At 32.5% G+C, this 19,943-nt stretch overlaps 1 protein-coding gene across 3 annotated transcripts; it reads left to right on the top strand.

Moving 5' to 3' along the window:
• The first annotated feature begins 923 nt into the window (after window positions 1-923).
• Window positions 924-19,671, top strand: LOC139100721 (LIM homeobox transcription factor 1-beta). 3 transcript variants are annotated; one of them, XM_070653427.1, is made up of 10 exons: window positions 924-1,299; window positions 6,138-6,278; window positions 6,336-6,630; window positions 12,326-12,546; window positions 12,638-12,704; window positions 12,771-12,894; window positions 15,220-15,245; window positions 16,493-16,611; window positions 16,792-16,995; window positions 19,317-19,671. In XM_070653427.1, exons 1-10 carry the CDS (start codon window positions 1,263-1,265, stop codon window positions 19,553-19,555), a joined length of 1,473 nt encoding a protein of 490 aa, XP_070509528.1. In that variant the 5' UTR covers window positions 924-1,262; the 3' UTR covers window positions 19,556-19,671. The 3 variants fall into 3 exon arrangements, with proteins under 3 accessions (XP_070509528.1, XP_070509529.1, XP_070509527.1); XM_070653428.1 differs by having other exon boundaries at window positions 6,138-6,630; window positions 16,792-16,875; XM_070653426.1 differs by having other exon boundaries at window positions 6,138-6,630.
• Window positions 19,672-19,943: the final 272 nt, after the last annotated feature.

The following is a 19,943-nucleotide window of genomic DNA, read 5'->3' as shown; positions in this document are numbered from 1 at the left end:
GCAACGCTTGAGAGCATGCTCTTTGCCTGCTAGGAATAAAGGGTATTCTAGTCTATTTTTATGGAATAAATCGAAATTTTCCAAATCTTGCCCTTCAGGGTATTCGATACAATATCTTATACTAATAGTCTTGCAGCTCTAGTTAACAGCTAAGCTCTTTATTATTTGAAAAGGACTAAAAATTCATCAGCTAGAATCATTTAAAACACCAAAAAAAACTTCATGATACTCACAGAACATGACAAAAATAAGTTTAAAATTGATGTAATTCATATGCAAAACTTCTGCTTCTTCATGCCTTTATTCTTATTCCTTAAATAATTGCTTTCTTTTGAAGAATGAATTGACTAAAAAGAAAACTGCAAATAATTTGTATAACCATCCTCATACCTAACTGACGAATAATTCTCTCCCACTCGTAAAAACCTTTTAAAAATGACAGAGATTAATGTAAAAGACGGAAAAAATGGCTCAAAAAGAAACAGAAAAAAAAATAAAAGACATGAGAAAAAAAAGCGTAAAAAATGAAATTTTTCTTTCCTCTTTAATGATCCTTGTGAATGTCCCAATAATCCAAACAGCTCTAACATTAATCTTCTCTCTCTTAAGATTCTGGTGCCATTTAAGAGATTCATTACAGAGGAGCAATTTTCTTCTAGTATTTAGTAATATGTAATTCTCTACATTTTCAGCTATTCATCACAAAACCCTGAAGTTCGTTGAGCTAGAAAGAGAATAAAATTTCTTATAGGCGTTGACATTCTCTTCCGATTGGTCGGAATGCATAGCATTTACGGAGGGGAAATGAGTAAGACAGAAATGCTGCGCGCCATTTGTGTGTCATAGACAAGAAACAAAATTGTATGAAAAAAGATCAAAAAATCATTTTATGAGACTTGAAAAATTATTTTTTCCAACTGCAATTCGCACCGTTTCAATTGATGGACATAAATTAGACATCCGGAACGGAAAGATAGAAAAATATCGATAGGCTTCAATAATTTATTGCACTTTTGTGATCAATTGATTTATTAAGAGTAAATACGGATAAAAATTTGATAAAAAATAAGTCTAGTGATGATTTTATGGCATTGACGGCAAGCTGGATTGTTAAAAAAATCGGAACTAAATCTCGTTTGAAGTGATATTGTGAATGGAATGTGAAAATATGAATAAATAATTAAATTGTGTTCTAATAGTCATTAACAATTAATCCTTAAGTATTGCAAAATATTACCAAGATATTTTGCGGATAACAAGCAATGATTGATCAGCAACCAGCATCAGGATTTCCATTTTGTAAGTTTACAATCTCCTTTAACAAAATTTTCTTCCCGCCCGTCGGTATTTTTTCCATTTCCTTTAATTTTTTCCGCTCCATCAACTTCCACTAGATATTCTGCCTATCACACATTTATCGATTTTTCCTCTTCCTTCATCACGTCGCCATTTCTTTTTCTAGTCAGCAACGAAATTTCTTGGAACGAGGGAAAAGAAAAAGTTTTTATAGCCTTCTTTTGTGATCCTTTTTATGTTTTTTTCCGCTTTTGTGCCCAATATTAGCTTCTTCTTCTTCAAATCTCTTCATGTGGAAATAAACTTCACATAGGATGAGAAATGAATCTTCTTTCTTCATCTTTTCATGATTCGACAAAAGGAAATCTAATGAATGATTTTCGTTGGATGTGGAAATGATGAGTTTTCCACATGAGATGATAATTCTCCTCACATACACACAAATTCCTGCTCAGTTCCTTAAAAATTTATTAAATATTGTCTTGTGATGCCACAAAACCATCATGTTGAATTCAACCAAATAAGAGAAAATTTTAACTCTTTTTGCTGCTTCCGTTTTTTATTTGAGTGCTTCAAGTCTCTTCATGTGGAAATAAACTTCACATAGGATGAGAAATGAAACTTCATTCCATACATATTGTAACCAGGTAGCAATTTTTATTAAAATTTCTTTTTTTTACATCGTCGCTTGATGATAAAGGAAGCGACTAAAGTCATTGTTGAGATAGTGATAAAATGAAAATGCTTGCAGCATGGCAAGATGGAATTCAATACAGCGAAAGTGAAAAAGTGGAAAATTGTTTGTATGTATTTTCCGCCTTTTTAAATACAATACGTGCTTTAAAGTGTTGATTTCCTCTTACATTAAATTCCTTCTTTGTTGTTTATGCTGATAACAATTGCTTTCGTCGAGTGTTGATGCTGAATAATTTTTTTAAACTTTATTTAAAATGTTGGAATTTCATTTATTTGAATATTTTTTTAGAAATGTTGACATATAAGGTGGGAAATATTTGTCGCGAGAAAGTTAATTAGTAAAGTTTATATTGTTTTATGAAGTTATGATGCCATGCATCATGTAGGATTTGTCTGTAGTTGAGATTTTTAACAAATTTTGTTCATTTCACTTCTAAATCAAAAATAAAGGTATATTTGAGTCGTTTAATACTTACATTCGTGCTTTAGGTAACTTAAATTATCAATAAGCAGCTGTACATCACTTTAAATCGATTTAAAACACTAATTAACTATTTTCACGTTTTTTTCACACACAAGATCAATATTTGAAAGGACACGTTCAGTTTGATTTGATCTTATGATGTTTTAAATTTCGAAAAACCGTTAAAATTTAAATTATACAATTACGTTGAAACTTATTGATAAATGTTGATCCAATAATTCATTCTTTATTGATTTCTGTCGATTAAACTTGCTAAAATCTAACTTCTTAATGGCTTGATTACTAAGGTTGACACTTTAATATCAAATCGTTCAATACTCGTCTCATCTTTATGATTTTGTTTCAAATTTCCACAGAATTACTTAAATCAACGAAAGTCTTTAACCATCCCCGACTAAATCCTACTTTCTTCAACAAATCATGTTAATAAAATGAAATAAAAACAAACAAAAATATTAATCTTCATCAGTCTCTCAAAATATCAATTAATAGACAGTTTAAACATTCAAGAGGACACCCGCACACGCGTTACACTTAATACCCATGTCATATGACACTTTATGAATCTTTTAACACAAATTTCTCTCAACTCTTTTTCATATTGCTCATTTTCATGCACAATTTGTGTTTCTATGTTTCGAGAAAATTACCATAAAGTGTTGACATTACAAACGCGTGTCATGTTACCAATGCGACAGCATCGAGCATAAATGACACTTGGCACTCAATGAAAATGTGTAAGAACTACAAAATTTTGGGTCATTAAATCACAAGCTGTCAAAATATTGAAGACAAAACAAAAATATCAACATATTTTTAAACCTGACTTCTGCATAAGCATCAGTGATTATCCAGATGGATAGTCATTTCTCCAGTACAATTAAATAATTTGTTGACATTTTCACAATCCTCTTCTGATATGATCTGAATCATATTGTCGGAACTATAATCCGATTAGCATTGTCTGGCATTTAAGTTAAACAATAAGTATTCTACACTGAGAGGGGTTGCTATCCATATACTTTATTTTTTTGAGTAAGGAACGATATAGAGTTTATAATCCTACACGTAGTTAACAAACTTTATCAAAAGAATGATGATAATAAAATATTAATATTGCCGGATATACTTTTTTTTTAATGTGGTATAAAAGTTTAATCATTTTTATCACAACTGCTATTATGTCTATGTCTGTGGATGTACATATTTTTACTATTATTCATCTTTTATTATTCAAAGTTCGTTAAAAATGTCTTTTGATGGATACAAGGAGATACAGTAATAAATTTTTATTGTTATTTTATTTTAATTATTGTGATTATTTTGATGCGCAGTTGATGGGTATGGACGCTCTTGCTATGTACTATAGCTGTTTAAAGTTGGTTTGAATTCCTTCATTCATGATTTCCAGATAAAGTTCATCCAAAACTGGAAGCCTGAAGGGCAATAATGCAAAGCTTCAGTCTTGGGTGAATTATAAGGCACTTTAAGTTACAATCGAAAACTGCAAGCCTGCGGTTCATATTGCTGCACAATTATTATAATTTTTGCCTGTTTTTGTTAAAGTTTCAAAGAGTATCTGACCTCATAGATCATTATTGATTCTAACATTTCTTATTTGATGTCTGAACCTGGCTTTATAGCTTCTGCTATCTTCTGCCAATTACCAATACTAAGCTCAATAATATCTTTATCAACAGCCTCTTTCCAAAAGTTATTTTACTATTTACTGTAGTGCCTGGGGTGTCAGGAACGTGAACATCCCATCTGAATTCCATTGCGAATCCCAAAATTAAGGATATAGTTCTCTAAACATTTGTGCTGCATAAAACACAATACAGAATGCTACCAATACCTTTAAATGTCTCAAAACTCACTAAGGATTAAAAAATCAAATCCCATTAAATTAAATTTCTTTACCCAACCTTCTACCTTTAAATTATCGAACATTTTTACAAAAGAGTTAAAGGTCTTCCTACATACTTTAATCCTATTTCAATACGATATCAACTGGCGCTACAAATTTACACATTTTTTTGTATTGCATTCATCAATCATGACATAAATCCTTTAAACTGATCTCTTTTTAACTCTACGACATAATCAGATCAAAAACACCATGCTGTCATGTGAAATAATAGCAAAAAAAGGCAGATTCTTGCTTTGTAACAGGTGTTCTAACATCAAAAATATACATGCCATGCCGTGCTCACATATTAAAGTTCATGACGGGAGCAATTGAAGTCAAAAAAAGAATATCTTCTGAAATTGGGGTGAAAATTATGCACAAAGTTTAAGGAGGAAAAAAAACTAATGTTGGATTTAAAGATACAGCATGTATCAGCAACAAGATGAAGCAATTTGAAAGACGGATCGTTCTGATTTTCCTCATTGTTGTTGTTTTACTATCAAACATTATTTTGTGCAGAAAAACAAAAGGTTTTGTTTTCGTTCGAATTGAGAATGCAAGCATGAGACTCATACATAGAGGATTAATAGCCTGGCTATGACGCTTTTTGGATTAAGATATAGAAATGTTGAAAATAACGGGTTTTTTTTTATTTTGAAAATTTAACGGCTTTTAAAATTTTGAATTTTAAAATTTCAAAAAATTCAAATTAGCACAAAAAATCAGCAGTCACTCATATCCATAACATCCTCAAATTCTAACAAAAACAGACAACTTACTCAAAAGAAAACACTAAAGGAATTCCAAACTCAAAACTTTTCTGATTCCATTGAAAGATTTTCCATAACAATTTTCCCTTGTTTTTCAAGCTTGAGTGATGACGATGATAATATGGGATGAGGCAGTGGCAATGAAACTACTTTTTTTACTCTTATTCAATTTATGTTATGTTTATGCTTAAAACTTTTTTCCTTTTTTTCTCGCACCACCCACCAATCGTAATAAATTTTCTCTCTTTTGTTTTTGTTACTTCTTCGTGTTTTTTTTCTGATCACAACAGAAAGTTGTTGCCGTATCAGATGCGAAAATGGTTTTTATAGGGTTTACCTGGTAAATAAGGTTAAATGTTTATACATATTTATCATTTTGAGTGCTGAAAGGAAGGAAAAATCGATAAAGTTTTCTTATTGATTTTAAGAAAAAGATATTAAAGCTGTATTGTGGCTTTAAAATTTTTAAATGGAAGTGGATTTATGCTTTAAATGCTTGAATTTTAATGAAAATTATTGTTTTGGCGGGAAAATTTGTTTACAATCCCACTTGCAATGTTTATTTGGTTATTTTTCGCTCAATATCACATTATATTGTATTTAAATTGTCGGAATATGTAGAATAAGGGTGAGCAAACACAAATAACATAAAGTTCTGCATATTCTCATCCTTAAAAGCTGAAATTTCATATTTTAAATCAAAGATTGCTTTGAAAAAATCAGAAAAATTCAAATTGGCCAATTCTTATTTACGAACTCTCGTTAAATTTTAGTGGAAGTCAACTTATTTGCATCGCAGAATATTCTAAACAAATGTTGACATTTTATTGGCACGTTAGGCAAACAACATGAAAAAAAAAATTATTTTATTTTATCTTATTTCCCCTTTTTTTTCCTAATTCAAATATTTATTCAACGATATTTTTTGTTGTAATTTTTTGTTATCTAATCACACTCACTATTTACAATGCACCTGTTACAGTTCCCATTGAAATGAAATGTTCAACGGCACAGCAATCACAAATTGCGATATCAAATGAAAATTGTAACAATTTGAATAGCAACACAGCAAATAGTAATCATTTAGCATCCAATTCCATATCCGGAATAGTTGATAGTTCAGGTATAATGACGCAAATAAATCCATTGCCAATATTACAACAGCAAACAAATCATATAGGAAATTCACCACCATCCGATAATCATCATCATCATCATAATCATCATAAATCACCATTGTCCAGTGGAACGACATCAACAGGTTCCACAATAACATCAACACCAATAACAAATGCATCAATGACAAATGTAATGTGTGGTGGATGTATGCAACCAATATGTGATCGATATATTATGAAAGTGGTCGAAACAGCCTACCATGAAAGGTGCTTACAATGCATATCATGCTGTTGCAATCTTATAAATACATGCTATCAACGCGATAATAAATTATTTTGCCGCAAAGATTATGAAAGGTAAGTGAAATTTTTTTATGATTATCGATAGAAGCACAAAGCAAGATTTGCAATTGAAAACATCTGGATGAATTGAAAGGAACTCCCTCATATCAATCGTAGTCGTAGATGCCAAATGAAGGTAGCAAAAAAATCATAAAATTTGCATTTACAAGAAAAGGTTTCCATCTAATATTGTTTTTTATGTGTTCAACCTTTTCACCATTCACAATGATCCCCATGAAGCAATGGTCTCATTTACATATTCAAACAAGGACTTTCCTTTTGGTGTAATTGTGCAAAAAGATGGAACAAAAGAGTTGGAAACATTTGGAAATTGGGATTAGTGTGCATTTTTTAGTCTAAGAAATTTTTCATGGGGAAATTTATATTTTTTGATAGTTAGCATAGGTTGAATCAGAGTGTGACCGTCTCAAATTCGAATTCTTCGACATTTGATTGTCGAAGAAATCGAACATTTTGAACTCAACTTATTTTGAAATAAAAATTTACGTTACGAAAAAAAATTTGAATTTTAGCGAAAAAAATTATTTTTTTGGAAAAAATTAACAGTCGTTTTTGAGAAAGCCACACTCTGTGGTTGAATAAGTTAGGAGTTAGGAAAATTCGCTTCATATCCTGGAATAATTCTGAATTGGTACAAAACGTGTAAATTGTGGACAGAGTCTCTAAGAATAAAAAAGAGATTTTAGACAGAACGTTACAGTCTTCCGAATAATATTTATATTTAAACAATTTTGAGAATTGAACTCATGTCATGTGCACGTCAATGTAAAGATTCAAACGAAGTTAAAGTTATGTATACGTTAATGGTGGCAGATTCTCTGTTTTAAACAAAATTTCCAATAAAAACACAAAATTTCCATCAAACAAATTTTCTTCCAAAAAATGGAGAAAAATTTCCATTTTGGATAAAACAGATTTGGATTCTCTTAATTTTAATACAATCACGAACGAAACAAACCCTTGTCCACTCAGAAAATTAAAAAGTAACGTCCAATGCTCCGTCTTTTAATCCCAATCAAGTAGGACGTGTTGACCTTCTGAACTCTTCTCAAATTCTTCAACTTAATCTCTAAAAAAATCTGCAACCATGTTCCTATATGGAGCTTAGGTTACAACAGAAGGCTTTCAATCTGACTCTGTTGCTGGCTCTGTCACCTAATTTGTACAAATTCTCTGTCCGCACGTTGAGCTGACATTCTTTCATTACTGTTCTGCGCCAAGTAGCTTTTGATGCTCCTGGTCGCCTTTTCCCTTGTGGATTCCATCGAAGGGCTGTGTAACAAACTTGTGTTTCTGTCCCAGCAATGACATTTTTCTTCCGAAGCGTATGCCCTATCCAGCCGTACTTCCTCATCTGTATCTCCTTGTAAAAAACCCTAAATTCACCAATCTCAATAAATTTTTGTCTACATCCCTTCCAAAGGATGTGTTGTGATCAGATGAAAATATTCGGTAATTACGTAACGCTTAGGGTGAAGGACAGGTTTGTTACGGACCACTAAATTTGATTCATGATTGACAAAGCATTTTTGTGAAGGGTCTAAGGGATGCTTGGTTTCATCTTTCACAAATAGCTGTCAATTGACGACATTCCATTTGACAGCAATAGATATGTCCTTAAAGAGCCTTTTTCATCTGCAAAATGAATTTTAATATCAACCATTAACTTCTATGTCATTAACCATGTAGACACAATATGTCATTAACCATGCAGACACAAAGACAATTTTAGACCTTACAGTCCATAGCTCTTAAAAATTAAACAAAAAAGTAAGATGAAAGGAATGACACAAAATGAGGATAACACAAAAAAGTAGATCAGCCCTTTCTCTTCTCCTTTTTTTGGATATTTTATGCAAAACAAAAGCAGCTTGAATATCCCAAAGACGACAAAAATGAAAGCAATGACACCCAAGAACTTTACTTCTTCTTCTTTGTATTTTGTGGTGCCATGAAAATGAAAATTATGCAAAATAAGATGAAAAGTTTATTTAAATTGTAAATTTTTGGCAGTTTCTTCCAACTGAGAAATTTTATTTTTTGATCCACTATCGTTGCTTCCATTTTCTCTCCAGAAACTACCTAAATAAGAAAATTTTATTACTGTGAAAAATAAGAAAAATGGTTTTTCCAGAAAAATTTCTGTGTTTTTCACCATTCCATGAAAAATATATGAAGAATTTATGTAAATTTTTAATATTTTTTTTAAAAAATAAATTGTGGATGGAATTGGAATAGGAATAGAAAATTCTTAAAGAATGCAAAGCATATTGCACGTGTTGATGTTTATTCATATTTTTGTGCTCGTAAAAATATTCAAGGAATTTACAAATGCTATAGGAGAAAAATCAGGGGTTTTAAAACAGCCGCCTAGCAGGTGCTCGTTAATGTTTATTGAAATATTTGACAGCCCTGACTATATCATCATCATCATTGTACGCACAACACATACGTACATATACAGTTAAGCAGAGGGAATTATCATGCAATGATATGCCATTTATTTCTTAATAAAACTGAAATTCCAAACATTCAGAAAATCATTTTACGACTCCTTTTTTTTCATATGCTTCTCGATGTTATTTGAGGGGTTGCTTAGGGTATTTAAAAACAGGATCTTTAACAAGACGAGAAGTGCAAAAACACAACAGGGTTGTTTTGAATCATAGAAACATATTTCCCTCATTTACTTCTTCTATCACTGTGATGCATAATTACATTTAATTTGATTTTTTTCCTGATCCCTTTACAGATCAGCATTTAAATTTATGGAAATTAATGGGGTTGCAATTTTAGCCTATTTATTGAAATATTTTGTCTATCTTAATTGTGAATGAGATGCATTCCTGACTTGTTGGCTATCTTTTGTTGAAATGAGGATCATGCTCATCATGAGCATAATTGAATGCACTCCAATAAGGAGACGCCTGCTCTGAACTTTATGGGAGTCCGTACTCCACTTTTTTAGGAAGGCGACTCCATATTGGACTCCAGACAACTCTGCTCATGAACATTACCCTTGTCTGTTTTCATCAACTCAACAAAAGACGGCCAGAAATGCATCTCAATGGGAGTCCGGACTCCCAAAGCTAATGAGTATTGTCGAAAAATTGAGCCTACTCAACTATAACGGTTAACTATACTCATGAACACACTCATTTAGGTGGGTAGGTTTTAAGCGAACTGTAACAAAGTCAGTTCGATTTCAACGTCTGGCCATTCTTATATGTTTTCTTGAAATCCTGGTTCCGGACAATTTTCGGGATCAAGATTGAAATAGACCTCGAATTTGACTCGGATTTTATATGAAGTCGTGACGACTCAAGTCGACGTTTCCATACAAATTCAGAGTCGACTTCAATTCCCGATCTTGATAGCAGTAGGGCATGTTGTCCAGGTTAAGTGTGACTTACTAATTTGTAAAAAAAGCATGCAAAAATCCAATTTGAAGCGCTGTGTGTCCCTGCACTCTTACAACATTTTCATACTCCTAATTCTCTATTCCATCCTATTCAAATCATCTTTCGTTGCGGTGATTTTTAATTTTAGGAACTTTAACACTTGTTCTATCAAAAAATCTACATCCATGAAGTTAGTAGATTATCCACAGAATATGAAAAGTCACTGAAAAATGCGATTAATCATGATATTATGCGCGAAACTTGCACCCTTTGAACACTTCTACCCTATAGACAAGGAAGTGGAAAGGGGTTGCAAGTGCATTGGTAGGAAAAATTGATAATTAATTACTTCATCAACAATAGAAAAAACATATCAATTTAATACCTAATTACATAGTCGCATCACGAAGGACAAAACATCCTTTAACAAATTTTCAGACAAATCACGCGACTTTTTTTATTGAATTTAACAAAAAATGTTAACATATGTTGGAAATACGCAAAACGTGTGTATAAAAAAATGCCATAAAATTATTTTTTATCTCCTACCAATATATTGGTCACTTAAAAATGTTGATGACAATAAAATATCATTTTTCATTTATCATGAATGCATGCTCTTTTGGCATGGCAACCGGATAGAAAAACAGAGATGAATATTCATAATAATTGTAACAATAAGCTATAAATATAAAAATAACAATTTATTTTTATGATTATATCTTCTTTTATTTAAATTTAATTGTAAAAATTACTCTCTTTAGTGTCTCTTGAGTGACTTTCCATTCAGCCATCATTTGGAGGTGATGACAGTCTTATTCTCTGTCGATTCCTATTCAAATAACTTTTTCCTCATTGTCTCATTAATAAGATAATAAAAATTTTCTTTTTCCATCTCACTGCGCTCAATTTAAGACGAAAAATGAAAAGAGTTGAGAGGAAATTAGACCCAAGAGAATTTTTGGAAATGATGATGGAATTGTGGCTGTAATTAAAGTATGATGATTTACAAATTATGCTTTAAGATTAATAATAGGAAATGTTTTGAGTAATTTATTGAATGAATTTTAAAATTGTTTGCCATTAGTGGATGTAGTTTGTTTAATAATCTGCTTATTGGACTATTAATGATGAAATCACTTAAAGAACTTGTAAATGAAGGAACTTAAAAGTCTCAATCTGGTAAATAATGTCTGAATTATTGAATTAATGATGTTTATTCTTCGAAGTTCAAAAATTGACTAAATTTTTCTATTGAGGGGACTAACAACTAAAACAACAAAAGGGGGAAAGCAACTAATTTAAGTTGTAAATACAATTTGAATATTAAATGACAGTTGACTTGTATTTCTGCATTTTTGCTAAATTTTTGAGGAACAAATGATTAAATGTTGAATATTTAGATACTTTGGGTCAATACTCATCCTCCTTTGCATTTAAAAACTCATATGACAAGCCTTTAATTCTCAACATTACTAAGAATTTCCATCTTACCAGAAAGTCATCTTAATTCCTCAACAATGTAAATGACAACATAAATTTACATACTTTACTAAGAAACTATAAACTATTCATGCATCACCCAAAAAATCTTTAATGTTTTTAACATGAACTAACATTATTTACCGCAATTAAAGTCAAAAGCCTCAAAATGAAGGTTAAAATAGTTTTCTTACACGTTTTATGCCAATAACACAAGTTATAGAACCTGATGGATTAGTCTTCTTCCTCATACTTGTGTTATCTATGAAAGTATGCAGCATATAATTGGTATTTTTGGCACGAAAACACAAAAGCAAACGAAGGAAAGAAAAAGTTTTTCTTATGGTCGATATTTTATGGATTTTATGCTGCACAGGAGCAAAAAAAAACATTTGTGACACGACAAAAATAAGAAAATTTTTTTTATCTGTCTAAAAAATTGTTTAAAGCATGAAAAATTAAAGCTGAAATTTAATTCCAAAACGTAAAGACTTGTTGTTGTCAAGAAGGAAGCCTGAAAAGAAAATAGATTCTATTGTGTAGGATTTAGTATCTAATTCCTTACGATGAGGGAGTTTTTTTCGGAATTTTCTTCAGTTCACCCGCTGTGCGCAACAATTTATGGGATGATAAAGCTAGAATATTAAATAATCAAAGCCATTTTATTTTCTTTTCTACTTTAATCTTCCTTTACTTTCCGACATCTACAACATCATGCGATATTTACATTTTTCCATTCAAATGTTCATCGTGCTTGTACTATGATGTACACATGTATATATACACACTCATATTGTGTATTAAAGACTCTTTGTGAAAAATCGTTGTCTCGGATGTGCAGAGAAAATTGGTAGCGATGAGCTTGTAATGCGAGCTGTCGACAATGTGTTCCATTTGAAATGCTTTATCTGTGTGGTGTGCGGTATGAGATTACAAAAAGGCGATCAATATGTCGTTAAACAAAGTCAACTTTTCTGTCGCCCCGATTATGAGAAGGAAGTTGAGATGCTTCAAGGCTATAACTATGGTGAGATTCTTTATTTTTATTTAAACGAATTTTCTTTTTATGACTTTAATGAGAACGCTGTTTCATGCTTGTATAAAATTTTCACCTCCAGACGACTACTGCTGTGAGGATATTTATCATACACGAATGGACGGCAGAAGAGGACCAAAACGTCCTAGGTAAACATTCTTAAACTGTCTGCATGTGTTGAATTGAATGAAATCTAATGAATATGTTATCAATAGGACAATATTGACAACTCAACAGAGACGAGCATTTAAAGCATCTTTTGATGTATCACCGAAGCCATGTAGGAAGGTTAGAGAAACTTTAGCAAAAGATACTGGACTGTCGATACGTATTGTGCAGGTATGAGTGATTTTTATTTGTATTTTGTGATTTTTTGGATATGATTGATATTTTGGGATGGATATTTTGAGGATTGGAAGGTTTCAAACTAGCGGTACAAAGTATCCTCATCAGGCAAAGAGTTTGCCCTCATGAGCCTAGCAAGATGAGAGGAACGCTCTAGAGATTGCTTAACTTGTATATTTAGGAAGAGTGAGCTCTCGAGAGGATGTTTTTTGCTTATTAGGTTATGAAATCCATTGGAACCTGATTCCTTTTATTCCTTTTTCCTTTTCTTTAAATTTTGGAATGTTTCAAATTCCAGTAGGTCGCTGGCCGTACAGATCAATTGTGATTAGGGGTCCGAATGACGGATATCCGTACCGTCCGTTACCGGTAATTACCGGTAATATCCATTACCGTTACCGTTAATTTATATGGATTATCCAGCGGTAACAGATTTTTAACGAATTTTTTAAAAATTCAAATATTAAGACCGCAGTTTATTTTTTTTTGTTATTTTTAGACATTTTTCATTTTTGAAAACTTTAAATGTGAATTTTTAGACTTGTCAATTCCAAGATGAATAAATTTCAAAGTCAAATGTAATTTTTGATCAAAAAAATGTTATTTTTGGTCACATTTTTTCACAGTGAGCATTGGATATTTGGATACATTTTACAACATTTAAACGTATGCTTGCTTACTGTTGAAAAAAAATTCCAAAATTACATCTGAAAATCAGTCATTTTGTATGATAAATCCTGAAGAAGGGCTTTATTTATTTGTAATATCAGTAATGACAGAGAGTTGAGAAAGGTAACTTTTCAGGTACTTATTGGGTTATGAAAAACTAGTTCTTTAGCACAAGCGGCTGAAACGAAAACTGACCAAATTTCGGTCATTTTTCAAATTTTAAATTGCAGGAAGTCCAATAGTCAAAAGTTTTAATGCAAAAGTTCTTACTTTTGGATGTTTTACGCCTCTTCTCTTCAAGCCATCCTCTAAAAACGTTTATAATTGACTTTTTTAAAAATGACCAAAAAAGGTGACCAAAAATAAAATTTTTTTTTACCCTAAATATTCGGATATATACAGTCGGAATGTACGGATATTACCGGTAATCACCGGTAATTACCGGTAAATATCCGTTACCGTCAAATCCCGATTACCGGTAATTTTCGGACCCCTAATTGTGATCCATGTCCTCTTATAGATGTCGTCTATAACTAGCTTTATCGCTGGCTACCGCTTGTCAATTTGCGTTCCCAAGTGCAATAATGTCTCAAAATCTTCATTCCGTGAATTTTTCGCATACCGGAATAAAGAATTTACTTATTCGAGCTTTAAAAGGTCTTCTATTAACATGTCCTGTACATCAAAGCTTATTCACTTTAACACGTTTTACAATGTCAGTCTCCCTAAAGAGCTGACAATATTTTCATGTTGCTCCTGTACTTAAATAGATCTCCTACCTCCTTTGGGCCAAATATGACTCTAAGAATCTTATAGGATGTTCATCTGCAGCAGTCATGTTCCATGACGCTTCCTTGATATTAGTAGAAGCCTAATATCAAAATATGCACGGTGAGCTTCCATAAGAATATACATAACAAATTGCTTGAAGGACCCAGTCTTATGAGCTGGAGGCACTGCAATTAACAAACTGTTGTACCACATCCTTTAGACCTACAGTTTATAGTGATACCCAAGTCACTGATGCCATTTCACCGCTATGAAATCCATAAGATCCATAACATCAATTTAGCCCTTAAATTCTTTTCCCATTCCATCGCTGTACATTAATTCTGTTGAAATATTGAACCAACATGACTGCCCAGTTCAATTATTTCGTATATCCGATAAAAATGTAGAAAATTTTTCCAATATACAGTAATAAAAAAAAAAAGTCACCAACTTTTTTCCTGAGAGCAAACGAAAACAACATCAAACGACATTAATTGTTGTACAGAGCAATTCATGTAGCGAATAATTGTAAAATAGTCACCTACACATTTATTTGTTATGCACATATAAAATCATATGCAATGAGTATCAACATGCATACATATGTGACATGGATGAAAATTTATTCAACCATAAAATGTCGTTTGATGTTGGCAAAAATTCGTGTCGAAAATTTTTCCACTAAAAATGTGGCCCCTTTATATCCATCCAGTACTTTTTTATTGAGCCTTTGACAATGTTTTTTCATGTATAGATGCATACATTTATGTAGTATGTGTCGGGTGTAACATAATATAACTTGTACATATTTTTGGGCGAATTAATTTTAATAAAAATATTTTTTCTCTCTCTCTCTTTTCTGGCTTCCTTTTTTTCTAGGTGTGGTTTCAAAACCAAAGAGCAAAGTTTGTACCATTTTCATCAATTGTTGCATATTCTTCATATCTGTGTTGTGTTGGATGCTTTAAAGAACTTCACTTTAAATTTTGTCATGTGAAATTGTTTAAAGTTGTCAATAAGCATTCAGTTGCAGTGACTTGTAGAGACTTTTTGTATTTCATTGGGAATATGAGGATATCTGGTTGTTGGATTAAATGGAAATTCTTTATGAAAACCACCGATACTTGCATTTTGAGGCATTTTTTGATGCATATTAAAGATCCAGTGAAATAAAATTTTAGAATTTGATGATATATGTAGAAATAGGGTTCGACACAAAATTTCCAAACTTCAGTATTGAAATAACTTTAAAGAACAGCCGAAAACTGCAAGCCTGTTCATCTAAAATGCAAGAAATGCAGCCGTGCAGCTCTTGGCCAAACCCTACACAGAAATAACACAAAAAAATGTAGACTTAGTTATATTTTTGGCGTGGATCTACATAGGATTCCAACTCCTGCCAACAATTCCGTCTAACTAGAAAAAAATTGTGAATATTTTAGTCAATATCATGCTTTTGGTTAAAAATTGCCGGACATTTTGAATGATTTTGGTTTAAAAAATCGCAGTAGTTCTCTAGTGGATAATTCATCTGTATTACAGTATATAGGTGGTTAGGGATGGAGTTGGAAGGTTTTGACAATGACTCCCTCCTCCATCCTCTTCCGAAATACTCCCTTGCAATAAAGTCGTTAATACAACGTCACATAATTTTTTTTATCCTATTTTAACAAACATATTCCCTAAAAGTCACTGCAACTGGATCAAACACGAAATATCATATAGTTAATTCCCCCAAGTAGCCAAACATTTGAAAAGTTAGTTCTAACTTTAGCCCGAATAGCACAAGTCGGTTAATCGATCCTAAATCCGGTACAAATCTGGCATGATTCTGAGATGGTCCATTTAAACTGAATCTGACACCAAGTCAGAGTCACGCTGACCTAAGACTGGATATCTTATTGATTTACCGGTCTTATGCTATTCAGGGAGCTTCAAACTTGCTTAAGACTGACTTTTTGATGGTCTGGCTACTATAATCGCCAAAGTAAAATAGGCTACGATTAGTCGTCCTTACGTCTAGCTATAAACATGACATTCTATTGCAATTTCCACAAATGTCAAGTTTATCACTAGATATAAGCTCGATTAATCACAGCCTATTCTGCTTTGGTCTTTAAACATTTTCACATTTTCCTTTACATTCCAATAGAGTAAAGAAGATCCAGAAGAAGCAATTAAAGGAAGGCACAAAGCCTAAAGACACCGAATCTCAAGAAGAATCAGAGAATGAAAGTAAACTGTCTCTTAAGATTAAAGACGAAAATTCAAGTAAGTACAAACACTTTAATACATTTTACCATTATTTGGGACAATTGTCCTCAAAATAGAATCGAGACCCAAACATTCAGAATTTCTACATGAACAAATTTGTCCTTTTTTGTTGTTTTATTTGTCAACATCTGAAATTTCACAAAAACCTTTTTTTACTTCTTCCTTTATTCAATTTAGGGTCAAATCAATACTTACAAGACAGCTGTAGCGATACGGAAGGTGGATTATGTGATACAGATTCATTTGGATCGCGTTTATCAGGTAATGGAAGTAGCAGTATAATCCCAACAGAACTCAAGCATATTAAAGAAGAGATTGACAATGACGATGAATATTTTCGATTGTTGGCCAATCAAACCAGATCCATGAGACATTTAGATGGTAAATAGAAAACATTTTTGCACATCTCATAGCACAAAAAAGCCATGCTATAAATTCCATTTGTCCATCTTTTTTCCTTTCTACCTGATAATCTGTAGTCGCATTCCTATCGACTTTTTTTCTTCTCCATTTGCTTCTCTATTCATCTCCACACCCCCTTTATATCGTTTGCCAAACAATCATGACCCCTCATTCATTCATTCCATTCCATTGATGGCAGCAAAAATATTTATGGATTTTCAATGGCAGTTGAGAGGAAAAGTTTTTTTTCCCTTCTATTGTCAGCCATAAAAGAAGAACGGAGTGGGTGATTTGTGTGCTTCCAAATTGGGGTTACACTCGCGGCTTATGAAAATAAAATTTATGTTATATTATTCCCCATGTACAGCATAGAAAATAGAGAGGGGTTGTGCATATTGTGTCTAAGTTTATTCACCATATCGGATGTAGATATGTTGGATGTATTGAAAATTCCGAACAGAACTCTTTTAAAAAATATAAATAATCCCCGATTTGTACCAAAAGGATATGGAGCTATGTGTATGGTGCAAAGGTTTTAAAGCAGCATTGAATTTGAGGAGAAATTTGGTCATTTAGTCTTTGAGTTGTTAGATTGTTATTGTCCAAGATAAGACTCCACCAAAACTACACACGGCATGTGGTTCTTGGTATTTCTGAAAAATTTCGCAGGTACACTAGGTGTTGCTAAAGCAGTTGTGTATAGCAGGCAAATAAAAACCCTATTCAGATCTTAAGAACAGTGTTAATGCTAGTTCTCTTTCCAATACACCCGAATCAGGCCCAGGTCGGCGTGACTCTGACTTCGCGCGGAATTCGAGTTAACTCCAGCACCATGCCATAGTCACAATCAGAGCTCGAAGTCTCAAATGTACTCGACTTCAAGTCCACCCGGTTTTTTTGAGACGACTCAAGTTAACTCGACTCGACTTCGAGCTCTGGCCACAAAAGTATGATGCCGGATTTTGGATCGTTTAGCCAAAACTTGATACATGACCCGGTTCTTACATCTGCCGTTCTTGGTTTCTATCCTTAAACTGTGTTATACTTAAGAAGCCGAAGTATCTAAACTTCCTTAAAATTACTAGACTGTGGGATTCGAACTTGGAACTTCAAATTCAACACCAACTTTTGTGATCCGCACCTCACTAAATGAGCTATCAACCCTTTTTGCTTCTTTAACTAAACGTCACAAATGATTAATATGCAAAATCTTCCTATTCATACCTAGACCTACGATTTACAGTAAGAATCGAGGAACTCTTTTGATGACATTTCTCAGTCCCAATACAGCTGTGTAGGGATTAAGAACTCTAGCACAAAACCAATGTCCGACAAATAATTTGATAAATGTGCGCCTATAAGCAGCATCCATAAAAGTTTCCATACTACCTTTATTCCATCCTCCCTCATACACACATACACGATATACTGAGCCACTTTTCCAACTTCATCTATAAAACATGAGCCACCTGTAAACAATTTTTTTGCTCTGCTCGTTCCAAGCTTGCTCTCTTTCCCCATCATGCTGTTTTGTTTTCTCTACAGCAAAGCCATGAAAATGTGTTTTGTATTTTTATGATTGTCTCCTAACTGCCATTTCCGTATGTGCAACGAGGGTTTTTTATGAGCAAAGCCCTTTACAAATAAATGTATGTTCGTACACGAATGTAATTCACATATGAAATTGTTCTGTTCCTGGCATTGAATTTTCCGTATACAAATTTTTCATTGCTTTTTGTTGCCATTCTGTTGAATATTGCGTAGATGACCTTTGATAGTTTTTGAGGAAGTGACACAAAAATTGAATAGATCATCAACTTTAATCCTAAGCATCTCTGGGACACAAAGGGGGACTTTTTTGTCTCAGTTTAAATGTGAAGGAAGCAGCAACAAAAAAAAAAAGGCAAAAGATCAATGAAACACATCTGACGCCAACTTGCATGACTTTTCCATCCTCCCCTCAGTCTTTGACTTTTTACGACACTTCTTCATGATTTTTTCGCTATCCACTTCCGTTCATGCTCCTTTATGCATGAAAATCATTTCTGTGATTCTCACACCATCACTCAAAATCGATAACAAGTTTATGCCATTAAAAATGACTTTAAAATTGGTGAAGGAACCAAAATAACGTGCTGGTACTTAAAGCATCCGTCGAATTAAACGTAAAATTCCCAAATAATTGAATTATAAAAAGCCAAAAGTTGCTTGAAAGGAACGGAAATTGAATTTTGATGACGTTTTATGTGCTTTGTTTATGATTTTATGTTATCAAATTTAACGGATATACTCTTTTACAGATGGAACAACAGTCGCAAGTATTAAAAGTGAAACATTATCGTACAATAATGGTAATATGGTTGGAATGGATTACCAGGCACTTCAACAGCTATCAGCCAATTTAGCGCCTTCAAATCATCTCCTTAATCCTATCGATCGCTTATATTCAATGCAAAATCAATATTTTTGTAATGAAAATATGCAACCGAATAATATTAATCATCTACATCATCAGCATCATCATCAAATGTGTGAATAAATGAGACATAACATGTTGCTGTATAATAAATTTTTTATCTGAATGTTAGAGTAAATACGATGCTTAATTTATATTAATAAATGACAAAAATGCATTTATATTATGTCAATAAAATCACCAAAAGGAAGTAAGGAGGTTACCGATGTAGAATAATACAAAAATTATGAAATTTACATTTTAAAGTCTTTATTGATTTTACAGACTATGAATTGCATCTTTTTCAGTTTACGTACTTATGTCGTCATTAGTTTGAACTGATAAAGCTTCTAGACTGCCGTGACGTTTTGAATTAAAATTTGCTTAATCATGTGCTTGAATGCATTTATTACGAGCTGTTTATCAAGTTCAAAATTATGAGAGGTTCAATCAGTGACCTCCCAATTAGTAT

Source organism: Chironomus tepperi, unplaced genomic scaffold (genome assembly GCF_022539635.2).
Source record: "Chironomus tepperi strain 1889 unplaced genomic scaffold, CSIRO-AGI_Ctep_v1 contig_68, whole genome shotgun sequence".
Classification (NCBI taxonomy): domain Eukaryota; kingdom Metazoa; phylum Arthropoda; class Insecta; order Diptera; family Chironomidae; genus Chironomus; species Chironomus tepperi.
Note: the sequence above shows the minus strand (reverse complement) of the source record. Positions and strands in the feature narration are given on the sequence as shown.

Excerpts from the sequence above, each read along its gene's own strand:
- LOC139100721 (XM_070653426.1), top strand. The coding sequence starts at position 1,263 with ATGATTGATCAGCAACCAGCATCAGGATTTCCATTTT. Across the intron at positions 12,705-12,770 it reads AGAGGACCAAAACGTCCTAG|GACAATATTGACAACTCAAC; the intron begins GTAAACATTCTT and ends TGTTATCAATAG. Across the intron at positions 15,246-16,492 it reads TTTCAAAACCAAAGAGCAAA|AGTAAAGAAGATCCAGAAGA; the intron begins GTTTGTACCATT and ends ACATTCCAATAG.